The sequence below is a fragment of the Mandrillus leucophaeus genome, unplaced genomic scaffold (assembly GCF_000951045.1).
Source record: "Mandrillus leucophaeus isolate KB7577 unplaced genomic scaffold, Mleu.le_1.0 Scaffold119, whole genome shotgun sequence".
NCBI lineage: Eukaryota > Metazoa > Chordata > Mammalia > Primates > Cercopithecidae > Mandrillus > Mandrillus leucophaeus.
Window position 1 is genome coordinate 4,404,056 of NW_012100209.1, and position 18,596 is coordinate 4,422,651.

The 18,596-nt window shown below is 36.8% G+C and overlaps 1 protein-coding gene across 1 annotated transcript; it reads left to right on the forward strand.

Moving 5' to 3' along the window:
- Positions 1-1,418: 1,418 nt before the first annotated feature.
- Positions 1,419-15,658, forward strand: FBXO4 (F-box protein 4; the record flags this gene model as incomplete). The annotated part of the gene is made up of 6 exons (XM_011966653.1): positions 1,419-1,660; positions 3,827-4,047; positions 8,070-8,145; positions 8,257-8,432; positions 13,543-13,718; positions 15,290-15,658. Coding segments are annotated over 6 exons (981 nt in total), but the record flags the coding sequence as incomplete, so codon positions are not given.
- Positions 15,659-18,596: the final 2,938 nt, after the last annotated feature.

Genomic DNA, 18,596 nt, shown 5'->3' on the forward strand with positions numbered 1-18,596 from the left:
GAACTCCCGCGCCCGGGCCTGGGTCTGGCTTCGTGCTTGCAGCCATTCCTGGCAGTGTAGTCACCGAGAAGCTACAGTTGACCAGAAGCGTCTTGGCATTGAACCTGGTGCTCCGCAGGGGGCCTGAACATCTCAGGGAAGCAACTTCACGGGGCCCCTGGCGACCCTCCCTATCGCCCTCAGGTTTTCCACCCCCCAAAACAGGCACATGTGACTAGGACACCCTGAATGTCCGGTTACGAAATGAGACCGTTCCCAACTTGCTGATTAGCTTGGGAAAAGCATTCCAGCCTCCGTGTTCCCAGCATCTTTAATTCCGGATCAGTACCAAAACACCTGGAGGGCCAAGGTTTTTACCCTCTCAAGAGGACATTGTGCCTGTGGCTGTTATTGTATATTTGTTGAAACAAAGCTGCCCCTCAGTTGAAAATAAATGACTTAAGTTACAAGTGCCTCAAGTTACATCAAGGCCACGAAAATGATACACATAATTTATTGTTAAACTTTAGGGTAGATAGGTAAATGAAGAGAACAAAAATTATTGAAAATTATTACAATTTTTTGTCTCATTTGGACTATTGACACCTCCCTCCGACGTGTATATCAGCATGAAAACTGCAGGTTTAGAATGCTTCCAAGTTTCTCCTCGCAGAGGTTTTTCATAACATTTTAATAGATTCTGTGCAGGAACTAAAATGACAAATTTACGGCCGGGCGCGGTGGCTCACGCCTGTAATCCCAGCACTTTGGGAGACCGAGGTGGGCGGATCACGAGGTCAGGAGATCAAGACCATCCTGGCTAACACGGTGAAACCCCGTCTCTACTAAAAATATATAAAATTAGCCGGGCGAGGTGGCGGGCGCCTGTAGTCCCAGCTACTCGGGAGGCTGAGGCAGGAGAATGGCGTGAACCCGGAAGGCGGAGCTTGCAGTGAGCTGAGATCGCGCCACCGCACTCCAGCTTGGGCAACAGAACGAGACTCCGTCTCAAAAAACAAACAAACAAACAAACAAAACACTTTTTGATTTGGTCTGATGATAAAATCAGATAAAGGTTGATACAGGTTTTATTTTGAAAAACAAATTATTTCCTTAACTAATTTATGTAACGAACTGGTATATCCAAACATCTCTGAGGAAAAATTAAAGAAACTGGTGATTTTACTGGAAAGATAGCAAGACGGTTGGTTTTTCAGGAATGTTTCAATGTTTCAGAAATTAGTTTAACAAATACAAAACTAAAATGTTCAATTATGATCCTTTGCTGATGGCAGGAAAATAATAGATTTAATTATTAATGGTAGATTTAGTTATTAAAAATACTAGTCAGTTGACCTTTTATTTATTTGTTGATTGTGTGATTTATCACCCAAAAACTATTTTCTTCATTCCTTTTTCTTACCTGCTGCTTTCTTCTGTTTCAGATTGATGTACAGCTATATATTTTGTCCTTTCTTTCACCTCATGATCTGTGTCAGTTGGGAAGTACAAATCATTATTGGAATGAAACTGTAAGAGATCCAATTCTGTGGAGATACTTTTTGTTAAGGGATCTTCCTTCTTGGTCTTCTGTTGACTGGAAGTCTCTTCCAGATCTAGAAATCTTAAAAAAGCCTGTATCTGAAGTCACTGATGGTGCATTTTTTGACTACATGGCAGTGTAAGTATCTAGTTTTATGAATTGAAAAGAAGATATTAAATTTTACTGTATTACTAGTCAATATCCAATTTAGTCCTTACCCTGCTACTGATTTGTTGTGTGGATTTGCGGTCTAATTGTTCTCTTGTCAAAACTGGGAGTTAAATGACTTCCTTCATAGTACCCTTTCAGCTTTAATATTTTATTATTTCCCTGCGGTGCCTAACCAGTATTTGAATAATTATAAGTAGTATAGATGGCAAGTAGTAAAAGACTTCTTAAAATTTTCATGATCTTTAGAACAATTGTCATTTTGTTAAATAAGTAAATACTTTTCTATATCCAGAAAAAGGATGATCAGAGATCCCTGTTTAGTGGGGAAGAAGAAAACCATTCTAAAGGCTGTGAGAAATAAGATTACATTAACACCCAAAAGCACTGACATTTTTCAACATCATGTAAGTGAGATAATTAATGTTACTGAGCAACTGCAGTGTACTGGATTCTACGAGGGATGCTTTATGTGTATTTTACTCATTTAATCCTCATGCAACAAGAAGGTGTTATCTTTGTATCACAGATGTGGAATTGAGGTTCATGGAGGTTACGTGATTTGCCTAAAGTCATATAGTTTGTAAGGGACTATTCAGACTGGAACCCCATTATGCTACCTCAAAGATGTATAATGTCATTGGATCTGGATATAGCCTGTTTTACTGAGAAACTCAAACTTAATGCATTATTTTAAAATTTTAAAAATATTTATTCTTTAAAAATTGTTTTGTTGTGCTTGACTCAGTAGCAAAATACAGGATTTTTTTTTCAAATTTTAAGTTATTCAGAGCGTTTCCCTATTCTAATACAGATGCCATTATGTCAAGTGTTGTGAGACTATTTGATTCAAAGGTGTGTCATCTGTTATACATAATCTCAGCAAGTGCCATGTATCTCACTTGCTAGGCAATACCTGTACAATGCCCCATAGCTAACCGTTGCGTCAAGTGTATGTGAGGCTGTGGGAATTAGATTTTGCCCAGAGAATAGTAATAATAGTAACTACCATTTATGGTCATATAAATTACTTCTAATTTTTACAACTCTGAGTTATTTCTGTTGCTCAAATAATACAGATGAAGAAACTGAAATTCAGACTGTAAATGGCTCATATAACTAAAAGTGGTGAGGCTTGGTCAGGTCTATCCAGCTTCAAAACTGTTTTTTGTTTGTTTTTTCCCCTTCATGAGTTACAAGGTTTCTAATAAAATGATTTTGTTAGGTTATTGATTTTGTTAACCAGCTTGACTTATTTGAAGGATTTTAGGTTTTATTTTGATTTGGGTAACTTTTAATTTTTGATAAAATGCATAATTGGTACTTTAGAGATTTATAGCTATTTCAAGAAACGGAATTTTTTTTTACATGATTCTCAGTTTGCTAAGTTTGCTGCAAGGATCATTTGAGCCTCCCTCATTTAACTCTTACTAAACTGTTATATTTGAGGCTATTAATAGAAGTACCCAAGACATTTGAAATTTGGTTATATTGGTAGTATTAGCAGTTTTTTTGGTTTGTTTGTTTGTTTGTTTGTTTCTTACCTCTAGGGATATTATGCTAGCTATCTGTGTGTAGGTTATCTTTAGTGCTGAGTTTCTCAATCTTGGCACTATTGACGTTTTGAGTCAAATAATTCTTTGTTCTGGGGCCTGCCCTATGCATTATAGGATTAATGTTTAGCAGCATCCTTGGCTTCTGCTCAGTCCTTCTCCCCTCCCCAGTTGTGACAATACACATGTTGTTCAGACATTGCCAAATGTTCCAGGGGACAGGGGCAAACCTCCTCGGGTTGAGAACCTTTATGTAGTAAAATTTCACCATTCAAATGTTCCATGAGAGAATCTAAATTAAAGATTACAAAGTAAGTAACCACTTCATGGGGGAAGAGTTTCTTAGCTTCTGGGCCACTCCCACCCCCATGGCACCTCGTGCTTTTCCCTGTCAGAGTGCTCCACATACGTATTATAAAGGTGTCTGTCTACCATTGTCCTCCTGGAGGATTGGGACTGTACAATCATTGTACCCCTTGTGTCTAGCAAGTACTCAATACATTATATATTTTTGAATGAATAACTGGCTAAGTTATGTTAATGTTTTCTATGTTAATGTTCTAACTGTGACAATTTTATACAGCTATAGAATGTGCTGTCCATATACAAGAAGAGCTTCAAAATCCAGCCGTCCTATGTATGGAGCTGTCACTTCTTTTTTACACTCCCTGATCATTCAGAATGAACCACGATTTGCTATGTTTGGACCAGGTTTGGAAGAATTGAATACCTCTTTGGTGTTGAGCTTAATGTCTTCAGAGGAACTTTGCCCAACAGCTGGTTTGCCTCAGAGGCAGATTGATGGTAATTTTCATGTTAATCTACAGTTAATTCAAACACTTTGAGCTTGACATTCTTGTTAAAAAGAAAGAAATTGCTTTTAAATTAATTATTTGCTATAATGAAATACAGTACTTTGGTTGTTGGGAGCCCCACCAGGTTCCACTGGACCGACAGAATTAATTTACTTACTATAAGAAAGCTTCCTCTTAATTCCTCAAATTTGTACAATCCAGACTTTAAGATTATGTGAAAATAAATTATTTGTTGTCAAGATGTTGCATTTGTACAGTGGGATATCATATTTATCATATTTGAAAAAGCAGAAAATATTGAGCATCTGTGTGGAGAGTATTTTGATATGTATTGGAATTCAAAAGAGTTAAATCATCACCTTCCCTTCTTTCTATTAAAAAAAAAAATGTATAAGTATTTGGCAAGGCAGGATAAATATAAGTATAAGTGATAATAAAATTTAGCCTTTGCTTTACTTATTTATTGAGAACTATCCCCTGTTAGTGAGATGATAGGGATGCAGAGATTTAGAACAATGTCTCTGTCTGCCTTCAAGACATGTGTAGGTGTAGGTGAGGACATAGACAAGTGTACAGATAATTAGAATATGATGTAATTAGTTCCTGGGTAGAAAGGTAAGGGTGAAAGAAGGCTCCATATTGAAGATGAGGTTTCATATGAGTCACTAGGGTGAGTAGTTGTAGGCCATCACAAAAGAACAGTAAAGGTGTTCCAGGCAGTGAGAACTACATTTTTTTTTTTTTTTTTTTTTTTTTTTTTAAGACAGAGTATCGCTCAGTCACCCAGGCTGGAGTGCAGTGGCACAATATCGGCTCACTGCAAGCTCCGCCTCCCGGGTTCATGCCATTCTCCTGCCTCAGCCTCCCAAGTAGCTGGGACTACAGGCACCCGCCACTACGCCCTGCTAATGTTTTTGTATTTTTAGTAGAGACGGGGTTTCACCGTGTTAGCCAGGATGGTCTCGATCACCTGACCTCGTGATCCACCCATCTCTGCCTCCCAAAGTGCTGGGATTACAGGCGTGAGCCACCACGCCCGGCGGAGAACTACATTTCTAAAAGCACAAAGCTCTGGATGTGGAGGACACATTTGAAGTATCACTGTGTATCTAGAAAGAGTGGAGCTATGTGAAAAAACACGTATGTACCATGCTTAAGCATTTGGGAGCTGTTGGAGGATTTTAAGTAGAGGATTGAGATGATCAAGATTGCATTTTAGAAAGATTACTCAGGCTCTTGAGTGAAGAATTGATTAGAAGGGTCTAAAGATATGGAGACCCGTTAAGAAGCCACTGTCATATTGTGATTAAAATATGAAGAAGATCTGAACTCTAAGTCACTGTTAGTGAAGGTGAGAGAAGAGAATGAATAGTAAGGATATAAATTTGACAGAATGAATGTATTAGCAGTAATAAGGATGGCTCCAGGTTTCTGACTTGAGTTTTGTGTTGGATGATAGAGGATTCACTAGGGTAAAAAGTCACTGGAGAAGTAAGAAAAATTTGGAAGAGAGCAGGTAACAGTAAGATCTGTATAGGGAGAATGACAGCTTTTCTTTGGAATATGTTGACTTTGATAACTATGGAAGAGCCAAGTAGAGATACCTACTATAAGCAAATCTGCTAGAATGGAAGCTCCATGAAGGTAAGAATCTTGTCCACTTTATTTTTAGCTGTATCTGTGGTGCCAGGCACATAGCAGGCACTCTCTATATTTGGTGAATGAGTGAATGACTTTATGGATTACTATATGCATCCAGCTCTGAAGAGCAAGTTCTGGGCTAGAAATCGAGATTTGGGAGTCATATGGAGTCCACATGGATGTGGAAGTTATTGAGGATGGAGAGGAAGATTGGAGACAAGTGCTGAAATGTTCCGTTTATGTTTGGGGGAAGTGATTATTAAATGGAGATTCATAAATAATAACAACAAAGAAGGAAAGAGTGCTACAGCTGAATGATGTGTTTCTCAAGTAGGATTTTTTTTCAGAGGGTTGGTGAGTAACATGAATCCCACCTCTTTACCTTCCGTTGTGAGAAAATAAGCATCTTTGCTACTTGAGAGTTCACTGCAGGAGAAGCCTCACCTAGGAGTAGGCCAATTTCAAGTACGGCTATTAGGTCGAAGGAACACCTCAAGAAGAGGTTGAGGAAATGGGGAAGTTTGATGGTTATAAAATGGAGAAGTAATAAAATGGCACTTCCATTTTCTGTAGAGCAGCTGAAGTGATTGTTTTAAAATTTCAGCCTATGACTCACACTCAGCAAGATGAGAGAATATGGCGTTACATAATTGGCAAAGAAGGGCAGAACAGTATGGCGACTATATTGGACTGAAGTTAGACATGTTGAGAGGATAATCTCTGGGAGTGCAGCTGGTGAAAACAAAGATCAGAAACATGGTAGATTTTGATTCTGTGGTCTCTGTGAAACATGCACGAGACCTGGTGGCTGGAGGACTAGGATCACGTGGGCTGGGATGGTTGCAGTCCTAGTACTTAAGAGCCCTGTACGTGTGTTGCCTAGAATGATGACATGAGATGGTATGGCATAGCTTATTTAAACAAATACATTAGTTATAATGCAGGAATTAAGAATATGAAAGGCTGGAGTTGTCTCTAATGAGGTTAGTAGGGGCCAGATATTAAGGTTTTATTTCTTCATCTGAAGAGCAATGGCTTTGTAGAGAAGACAGTTAATTAGATACCATTATTAAAAAAATTCTTCCAACTGATGTCAGAGGAAAGGATAATAGGAGGCCAGAAGATATAGGAGACAGGTTAGAAGTGATTGCAGAGGCCCGGGTGAGTGATGATGACAGTGTGAACTAAAATGTGGTCGTGGGGATGCAGATAACTGAACAGATCTAAAAGAACATTTATATAACAGGATGAAGTAGAGCCATGGAAGCCCAGAAGGGTCTTTTGAGGAGGCAAAAGGGGAACCAGCCACTTAGTGTTAACACAGCCCAAGGAGGGAGGAGGTTAAGAAAGGACAAATAACAGTGACTAATGACTCAGATATAAAGCAGTAAGAAACTAATATTTAGCACTTGTGATTTACTAGTTAACCTACTAGGAGTTTTACATATATGGTCTCATTTAATCTTCCCAGTAAACCTGAGAAGAATCTATTAGTTCAACTTCTTTTTGGTGTCAAACTAAGGGATACAGATACATGGCTATAAGTGAGAAATTCAGAATTGTAATCCAACTCTGTTGAATTCTAAATTTCAGTATCTTCAGTATTTTCTCAATTTACTAATATGCTGTTGGCAACTCCTCATTAATTTATATTATTTGAGACAAGGTCTCTGTTGCCCAGGCTGGAGTACAGTGGCATAATCACGGCTCACTGCAGCCTTGAACTCCCTGGCTCAGGTGATCCTCCTACCTCAGCCTCCCAAGTACCTGGGAAACAGGCATGGGCCACCATGCCTGGCTAATTGTTTTGTATTTTTTGTAGAGATGAGGTTCTCACCATGTTGTCTAAGTTGATCTTGAACTCCTAGCCTCAAGTGATTCTTACACCTCAGCCTCCCAAATTGTTGGGATTACAGATGTGAGCCACTGTGCCTGGCTCCCCATCAATCTAAAAACAGCTTTTCAGAGGGGGAGAAAGACATTTAGTTGAATGTATACATGGATTATTAGACTAATGAGAAACATAAAAATATGAAAATGAGTCTTAGTCTTGAGGATAAATAGCAGTAGCTGCGATGATGCAGCTGCTACTGATAAGATGATAAAGTTGTTGACGATAGTGATAATGATATAAGGACTGTTATAAGCCTACCAGTTTTTTCTTTCTCTGTATTTTTATTGCCATGTGAATGAAAGTTATATACAGTATCTTTTCTTCAATGTATACATTTTATTTTATTTCAAATCTATGCATAAGTTGTTATATAATTTTTTTCTTTGCTCTTTTTGCTTTCACTGGGTAATTTTCAGTGTGATCTTTTGCTATTTTTGTTAACGACTTGTTTTGGTAACTGTGATTTTCTTTCTTAGGTATTGGATCAGGAGTCAATTTTCAGTTGAACAACCAACATAAATTCAACATTCTAATCTTATATTCAACTACCAGGTAAGGCTACATACTTGGTGGCTTAACTGAAACATCAGAACTAAAACATTTCAGGTGAGTGGAGCCTTTTAGTGTCTTTTTATAGTCTGTCTTTACAATTTTTTTTTCTAGAAAGGAAAGAGATAGAGCAAGGGAAGAGCATACAAGTGCAGTTAACAAGATATTCAGTCGACAGAATGAAGGTGATGATCAACAAGGAAACCGGTACAGTGTGATTCCACAAATTCAAAAAGTGTGTGAAGTTGTAGATGGGTTCATCTATGTTGCAAATGCTGAGGCTCATAAAAGTAAGCACTCATATATATATTTTTAAGCACATTGTTCTTTTCAAAGCAAATAGAAATTACCTTTTTAGTCTTTACGGTGGCTTCTTAAGAATATGATGGCTTATTTTATCAGTGTGATTTTCTGACCCTTACTATTAATAGTGGTGTGTATTAGGATCACCTGAGGAGCTTGTTAAACATGTTAACAAGCTGATTCCTACCCTGGGGAATTTTATTCTAGATTTGGGTTGTGTGAATCAGATTTAGGCATCTGTTTTTTCCAAGCACCCAGGGAATTCTGATGCATTCCAAAGTTTGGTACTACAGCTATACAATATTTTTTTGTTGTATGCTTCTACAGTTTTTTGATACTGACATTTTGTCTGCTTCTGGCTTTATTCAAATAATCTATGCAAATAACGATGAAAAGTTTTACCTTTGTTTTATCCAAATAGTAGAGAGATGTGATGGCAGGGTGTTAAGTAGATTAGTTGAGAACACTGTCCATATATTGTGAATAATTGTCATTCAGAATGCTATTTTTGTGTGAAATCAAAATATCATTGGGCCATGAGCTAGTATTATAATATCTTTCCCAAATCCTTTGTGAACAAGGTAGAATATAAATATATAATATACTGTATATATATTATAGTTCTCTAATACACTGGTTTGAATTTCTATTGAATTTATTTTCCCTGTCATCTATTAGGCATGAACGCAGTTGCAATTACTTTCTGTTATTACAGGGGTATCTGTAAAAAGAAAACTTAGAAGCAAAATAAAAGACGAGTTCATTTAACAAATAGTTTTTTAGTTCCTACAGGCATGTTGCAGTTACAACTGGGAACTAAAACAGATACAGCCTATATTTTATCTAGTTTTCCAATCTGCTCCTATAAAACAAGCAGACAAAAAATAAATTTAAAAAAATTACAAGACACAAAGAGACTATACTCACTTACCAACTTTTTCCCACTGGCCTCTACTAGGTGCTCATGTAAAAGGTTAGTGGTAGGGCAGAAGACCTATGAGTACCCTCCTTAGTGGTATAGGCATGCATGTGTTGACCAGCCGGTGCTTGGAGACAGGTATATCCTCCTGCTTTCTATATCCTTTTCTCAATGAAGCCAAAGGTGTTTTCCACAGACAAAAGTTAACTGCTGCTATCTCAAGAGAGATAGAAACAAAAGCTGTCTTGGGGAGGAGGAGGATTTCCACTTGTACCAAGGATCTTGCACTGATACAAATTAAATGTTTGCTGACTCTGGAGGAGAGGCAGGAAATTTGCAGTGGAGACCTTTCTACCAATAAAGGGCAGAATTCAGCAGTTATGCTGGAACACTGAGAAAGCCCATACCACTGAGGCTCTGGGGCACAGGGCCTCTAAGGCCTTAGGCTAGGATAAGAAAACTGAGAAATCTCCATGTCCCTACCAATTAAGAAGCAATAGCAGACTACTGCAGGGATGGGGGAAGGGTATGGAGAAGCTCTCCTTGCCTCTTCCCTATAACCCCCATGGCACAGTTACAAAGATAGGCTGAAAGCTGAGAACAAGTAGAAACTCTAAGAAACTCTGGCACTCCAGTGCTCTTACTGAGAACAAGATAGCAGCAGCATACTGCTGGAAGAATTTAAAGTCTGTGTGTTACAAAGTTAGCTATAGCAATAAAAACCAAATCCAGCTCAACTAGACTAGTTTGATTCAGTCTACTGCATTAATACCCTAACCAAAGTATGATGCCTGTTTTTAGGAGTAAATCCTGTTTATCTTAGTCTCTACTGCTCTTCTACATAAAACATCTAACATTAAATCTAAAAATTATGAGGCACACACAAAATCAAAATGAAATGACGCATTGTCATGAGATAAGGCAGTCAGTTGAACTGGACCAGAGATGGTCTAGATGTTGGTATTCTCAGAAACAGACATTAAACTAACTGTGATTAAGAGATCTAGGTCAGGTGCAGTGGCTCTGGGAGGCCAAGGTGGGCAGATCGCTTGAGCCCAGAAGTTCGAGACCAGCCTGGGCAACATGGCGAAATTTCACCTCTACCAAAAATACAGAAAATTAGCCAGGCATGGTGGCATGTGCCTGTAGTCCCAACTACTTGGAAGGCTGAGGCGGGAGAATCGCTTGAACCTGGGAGGCGGAGGTTGCGTGAGCTGAGATCACACCACTGCACTCCAGCCTGGGTGACAGAGCAAGACCCCGCCCCTTGCCCACAAAAAAATGAGAGATTGCGAGAGACCTAGTGGAAAAGGTGGACAATATGTGTGAACAGATAAATTTTTCAGCAGAGAAAAGGAAGCTGCTTTGAAAAAGTTAAACAAGAATGCTAGATATGAAAATATGACAACAGATGAACAGTTCTTTCAGTGGGCATATTAGCAAAAGAAAGAATCATTGAAAGTGAAGATAAGTCACTCAGAATTATCCAAATTAAAACACAAAGAGAAAAAAAAAAAGTAAGAGCAAGGAACAGAGTGAGAGTTGGGGGAATCTGTCCAGTGATCTAACTCAGGGGCCAGGAAACTTTCTTAAAGGGACAAATAGTAAATATTGTAGGCTTATGAGCCATACGGGTGTTTGTTTGTTTGTTTGTTTGTTTGTTTGTTTTTTAACCATCACTTAGCTCTGCTATTACGGTATAAAAGCAGCAAAGACAACACGTAAACGAAAGGACAGACTGTTTTGCAATAAAAATTTATTTAGAAAAATTGACCCACAGAATGTAGTAGGCTGACCCTTGATCTAACTTATCTGTAATTGGAGTCCCAAAACATGAAGGGAGAGAGAAAAGGGGAAAAGGAATTTTTGAACAGATAATGGCCAGAATTATCTCCAAATTATGTAAAGACAACAAACCACAGATTGAAGATGCTCAGAGAGCACCAAGCATAAATATAAAGAAAAATACATCTAAGCACATCATAGTCAAACTGATAAAAATCAAAGATAAAGAGAACATCTTTAAGGCAGCCAGAGGAAATGAAAACATACATATAGAAGGCCAAGATGATAGTGACAACAAATTTCCTGACAGAATTGCTGCAGGATAGAAACTAATAAAGAGAAATCTTTATAGTACTACAAGGGGGAAAAAAACATCCTACATCTAGCAAAAATATGTTTTGAAAATAAAGGTAATGTTAAGATGTTTTCAGACAAACAAAAGTTCCATGTCTTAGTTCATTTGTGCCACTATAACAGAATATCCCAGACCTGTATATCAGTGCATTTCTGTTTTTAGATTATGGAGACATCTGAATGGTACTGTGATTTTTTTTCCCTCTGGCGTCACCTAAATTCCTATTCTCCCAAGACTACTTAGTCTAATTTTATTACAGATCAATAAATGAATTTTTAAAGAACAGAAATTTATTTCTGACAGTTTTGGACACTAGGGAGTCCAAGATTAAGGCACCAGCATCTGGTGTCTGGTGAATGCCTTTCTTGCTGATTTCTTATTTGGCAGAAGGTAGAAAGGGAAGCTGGAGACAACATCGCATTTTCACGTGACAGAAGAGGGAAAGACAGGGCTGCAAGCCGATTTTAATGGCAATATTAATCTACTCATGAGAGTAAAGCCCTTATGACCTAAACAACTCCCAAAGACACCCCTTCCCCCAGTACTGTTGCTTTGGGGTTTAAATGTCCAACACATGAATTTTGAGAAACACATTTGAACATAGCACTGAGAAAATTGATTGTTAACAGATCTTCACTATAAGAAATCTTAAAGGAGCTCTTCAGGCAGAAGAATGTGATAACAGATGGAAATCTACATCTACCGAAAAAGATGAAGACTCCTGGGATGGAAACAAAGAAGCTATATATACAAAAAAGTTTTTTTTTTTCTAATTTTAATTAAAAAAAACTAATAGTGTATTATACATGTATGACATTTTAAAGAAAAATATCTGATAATAGAACACATCATGGAAGAGAGAACATTGAAGTATATTATTTTGTAAGTTTCTTCTATATGTGAAATCACATATTTAAAGGTAGACTTATAAATTAAAAATGTGTATTATAAATACTTGAATAACTACTAAAAAATGTATAATGAAGTTGTAACTAAGCCAGTAGTGGATATAAAATGGAACCATTAAAAAACTCAGTCCAAAAGAAGGAGGGCAAAGAGAGAAGAAGGAATAAAGAACAGATGATTTAAATGCACCTTGTTGTTAAGTACATTGAATGTTTATTAATTTTCAATTGCTATTAACAAATTACCTCAAATTTAATGGTTTAAAATAACTATATTTTTAGCTCACAGTTCTCTAGGTCAGAAGTCTGGTCATGGTAGTACTGAGTTCTCTGGACAGGGCCTCTTGGGCTGAAATTTGTGTATCATATTGTTGCATCCTTTTCTGGAGGCTCTGGGAAAGAATTTGCTTCTGAGATCATTCAGGTTATTAGCTGAATTCAGTTCCTTATTGTTGTAGGACTGACCTTCCTGTTTTCTTGCTAGCTGTCAGCTGGGGGCTGCTATCAGCTTCTAGAGGTCACTTATATTCCTTCCCATGTGACTCCCTCCATCTTCTAATCCAGCAATGGAGAATCTCCCCTGTATTGAATCTTTCAACAAGAAGAGCCGCTTTTAAGGGCTCACCCGATTAGGTCAGGCTCAATGAGGATTACCTGTCTTTCTTAAAGTCAGTTGTGTCTTAAAGCCTAATCATGGGAGTGATGCCCCATCTTATTTGTAGGTTCTTCAGACACTAAAGGGGAAAGGGATTATGCAAGGGTTTGGAACATTGAGGTTATCTTAAAATTCTGCCTACCACAAAATGCAAGTGGTCCAAACACTCCAATAGAAGGTTGAGATTGTTGGTATTCATAAAAAAAGCTAAACTCAACTATATGCCTAAATTTTGAAAGTAAGCCCTTTGAATGAAAGGGTAGTGACATCTACAGAATTTGTGAAAGGAAATACCTGTATCAAGCATTTTTGCTTTTAGACTATGGAGACATCTGAAGAGTACTGTGGTTTTTTTCCCCTCAGTTTACATTTGGATCCTGGTAAATTTTTGTTCCCTCGCTTTGTTAGTTTTTTATTTTATTGTTTTCAAAACTATTAAAAGTAATGCAAATTAAGGGTTTTGACTTACATTCCTTAGGACATGAATGGCAAGATGAATTTTCTCATATTATGGCAATGACAGATCCAGCCTTTGGGTCTTCGGGAAGACCATTGTTGGTTTTATCTTGTATTTCTCAAGGGGATGTAAAAAGAATGCCCTGTTTTTATTTGGCTCATGAGCTGCATCTGAATCTTCTAAATCACCCATGGCTGGTAAGATCATTTATACTCTAGTGACAAAAATTTTATTTCGCACTCTATTTTCTATTTTATTTTTTTTTAATTCAACTTCTTTAATGAAATAGCATTCTAAAATCAATTTTAATAGGTTAATCTATGGAAGCTATTTGATTGATGATAATAAATGTTAGCTGATCAATTGTTTCTTACTTGCCTCTTCTCTCACAGAAACAGTGAGATAACAATTGGGGATTTTTTTTCTTTTTTTTTGTTTGTTTTTTTGAGACAAGGTCTCACTTTTTTGCTCAAGCTGGAGTGCAGTGGCACGATCACAGCTCACTGCAGCCTCAACTTCTCGGGCTCAGGTGATCCCTCCACCTCAGCCTCCCAGGTACCTGGGACTACAGATGTGTGCCGGCAACCCAGATAATTTTTTGTATTTTTTGTAGAGATGGGGTTTCTCCATGTTGCCCAGGCTTATCTCAAACTCCTAGGCTCAAGCCATCTGCCTGCCTCGGCTTTCCAAAGTGCTGGGATTACAGGTGTGAGCCATCGTGCCGAGCCAGGTTGTTTTTTTTTAGATGCTACTATTATGTTTCTTACAACATCAATGTATTATGCTTTATGGATCATCAAAGGTATATGCTCCATCTTATAGTTTATTGCTTTCTAAAAAATATTTTATTTATTTTTTTGAGACAGGGTCTTGCTCTGACCCAGGCTGGAGTACAGTGGTGCAATTTTGGCTCACTCCAACCTCTGCCTCCTGGGTTCAAGTGATTCTCATGCCTCAGCCTCCCAAGTAGCTGGGATTACAGGCATGTGCCACCACACCTGGTTAATTTTTGTTTTTTAGTAGAGATGACATTTCACCATGTTGGCCAGGCTGGTCTTGGACTCCTGGCTTCAAGTGATCCGCTCGCCTTGGCTTCCCAAAGTGCTGGAACTACAGGCATGAGCCACCATGCCCAGCCCTAAAATATATTTTAATTATGGCATTCTTTCTTCAAACGAATCCTGACATGATAACCCCTGAGTAAAACAGATAAAGAAAAATTAAAGTTGGAAACACTTTTGCGGAAAAAGTAGGAGGATTTTCTTTGTTCCCCTTCCATCTCTTCCCTGGAGCTCCAAAGACTCTTTGGAATGAAGTTTGAAAACCACTAATAAAGTTTCCCCTTCTGAATGGTGGCAATTTTAGCTTTACCATTAGGAGGAGTGGCAGTCTTAAAGACATATTTTTGTAACATGATGTCACACATATGACGAGCTGGGTCACTAAAAGTGTTTTAGTTTTCAAAGTGGATCCTTTGGAGAATGTTTTTTCCCCTCATATATGGAAGCAAGTCATGGAAATGGTATTTCTTTCCATTTCCAAAGCTGAATTTCAAGGCAAATAGCTTTATATTGGTAATAGTTAGAAGATAAATGATCATATTTTTATCTAAGTGCTCTACAAAACAAAACTTGAACAACTTATCCAAAGTTTATTGGGATTTTTTAAAGTTCTGTTCTCTTTTTAGTGTCTAGAAAAATGTTCCTCCTACTCATAAGATTTTGGACTTAGTTTCTTACTAACAACATTCTCTGTTATGTATTCATAGGTCCAGGACACAGAGGCTGAAACTCTAACTGGTTTTTTGAATGGCATTGAGTGGATTCTTGAAGAAGTAGAATCTAAGCGTGCAAGATGATTCTCCTTTCAGATCTTGGGAACTGAAACCGTTTGAAATTTATTACTAAGGTCGTGATGTGAATATTTGCTCAGTTAACTCACCTTGTCCTGCCTTTTTGCAGATGGGCTTTAAATTGGACAGCTATAACTGCTGTGTTTTTGATATTATTTTTACACTTTACCATAAATCAATTGCAAGAAAAGAGTTTCAATCCTAGTATTTAGCCCCAAAATGAACCTTTAAACATTTTTTTTGGTAATTTTTATATTTTCTGTCTTTTAAAAAATATTAAATTCTAGAAAAAACACATTTGTGCCTCTCATTCCCTGAGTTTCTATTCTTTTGAGTACAAAGATTGCCTTAGTGAGAAATAGCAAATTTGTTAAACTTTCCATTCAGTCTTTTCAAGGGTTTATAAGTGGTTATCAGAAAAGAAATTTTTATCTATTCTTAATAAATACACAGCTTAAACACTTAAAAATATATTGGAATTGCATTTAATATTATGGCCATACAATCCCTGTTTTATTCTGAAACAGTAAAAAGCAAGCTTATATCATATTTAATACTGCTTTCATGAAAAATAACTTTTCCTGACAGTTCTTACTATTTTCAGATAACTTCACAAGTCCATAAGATACTAAAGCCAAACTCTATTCCATACTCAGAGTGAAAACTTCCCGGAGACTTGTATGCATCATATTACTTCCTTCCACAAATGGCTTATACTCAGCAGAAGAAACACCCTAATATCTCACTGGAACTCAGGAATTTTAAGATTATAGTAAAAGCCGTAAATATCTATATACAGTTTATATAAGTTCCGTATTTAAATGTATTTCTGTTTTGGACAGAAAGTTTGTAACATATATTATACATATAATTGTATTTATTCTCTTTTAGGTCAATGCTATTACTGTTTTGACCTTTTTGTTGAGGGGGCAGAATTTTGCCTAATGGACTATTGGGTTAGGAGACCTTTGAGAAAGACCTGTGTGAACATATGGTTTCACATTTGTCAGAATGTTTACTTAGATATTTGTAGTTTTACTATGATGAGGCATTATTATTATTTCTAATAATTAATAATACAAAGTTATGATAGAAGAGTGATTTGATTTACTCAGTACCACATGGAAGCAGAACAATGCTCTTACATCAGCTATCTTTTTTTAAAATGGCATTTCAGTTCCATAATTAAGATATTATATCTGATGAATAGAGAAAATGAAATAGTTTAGTATCAAATGCTAGGTCATTCACCAGATTTAAACTAGTACCTTATGCTCTTTTCTTCTTATAGCACACTCCAGCATTTATAATCTAGAATTTTGTTAAAGCAAGATACATTCATTTTTCTAGTTTTTAGTTTAATTTTCCACAGAGTCCCAATCAAATCTTTTTTTCCTCCTCTATACACTATGAAATTTGTCTCTCTTATATTAACTCATTTTATATGGTCTTTTCCTAGTCCTAATTATCTTTGGATAGGACTTGTCACATGTCTTGGGGTTCTTCCCACTCTGACTCTTTGTAGCATGAGATATAATTTATTATATTTGATCCTTGATGACTTTGACAAGTACATGAGCCATTTGCATTTTAGGTGTTTTTCTCCATATAATTATGGGTAATAAAAGAGATTTTTAAAATTACTAATTATGAGGATACTGTAAAATTTACAAAATCTTCAAATATTGAAGCTAAGGCTAAATGGTAGCCTTTATGACGGCTGTATCAGGCAATGTGTATAATACTTTGTATACATAAACTTTAAATCTTAGAAAAACCTTATAAGCCCACTAGTATTATCCTCATTTTTTAGGTAAAGAAATTGAGACCCAGAGAAAAGCATTCTATTATAATTCAAGTCCATATCGTGGTATACGTAGCAAAGAAGACATTAGACATGAAGTCCGAAAATCCTCTCATCCAAGTTAAAAAGACCTACAAGCTATTTTGATGTTTAATTAAAAAATTGATTTCCTGGACTCTACTACGGTTCATCATCAGTGCTATATTAGCATTATCCAGGGATGAAGCAAAGCAAAATTGTTATACATACAACCTCTGGAGTTGAGAATGACCTAACACAAATTTCCACTCTGCCAATTTTTATTGACATGGCCACAAGTAAGTTCCTTAAATTCTGAATCTCAATTTTCTCATGTACAAAATGAGAATAACAATACCTACCTTGAACATAAGTTTTGCTTTATCAAAAACTGATGTAAGCATCTGGACAAGTACTTCTCTGTGGGAAGGCCTCAACTTTAGCACTAACATTCTAAGAGTTTTTATGGGTTTTTCAATGTCACTCTCTGAAATGATTATCCTGACATAAAACAACTATTTTATAGGTATGTTTAGATGGTCATATAAAAAGTAAGGGTCAGTGTTTAATCATCCAAACTCTATCACCGCTATTGAAAATTACTTGAAAACTGTGCCTCTATATAGTGTGTGAACTGCATGTGCATATTAGTAACTGTTGATGGATTGAATTTTGTTTCCCCAAATTCATATGTTGCAGTCCTAACTCCCAGTACACCTCAGAATGTGACTGTATTCAGAGATAAGGCCTTCAAAGAGAGAATTAAGGTTAAATCAGGTCATATAGGTGGCCCTAATCCCATAGAAGAGGAAGAGACACAAAGGATGTTTATAGAGAGACAAAAGACCACATGAGGACATAGTGAGAAGGTGGCCATCTACAAACCAAGGAGAAAAGCCTCAGGAGAAATCAAACCTGTTGACACTTTATTTATTTATTTATTTATTTATTTATTTATTTATTATTATTATAATACTTTAAGTTCTAGGGTACATGTGCATAACGTGCAGGTTTGTTACATATGTATACTTGTGGCATGTTGGTGTGCTGCACCCATCAACTCGTCAGCACCCATCAACTCGTCATTTACATCAGGCATAACTTTCATCTTAAACTTCTGGAGTCCAGAATTGTAAGAAAATAAATTTCTGTTGTTTTTTGTTACGATCTCAGGCTGTCCTTCTGTAGAAATCAAATGGAAGTTCTTATTTAACATATTGAAGCATCCAATTCTACAACTGCAATTAAAATAAGCGTATATTAAAATAATATTTGTTTTACTTATACCTAGAGAAAGTACAATTCTCCATATTATTGTCAAAATAATTTTTCTAAATCATGACATACGTGTAGTTCCTCTGTTGAGAAACTTTCAGTGGTTCACTATTACGTCTAGGATAA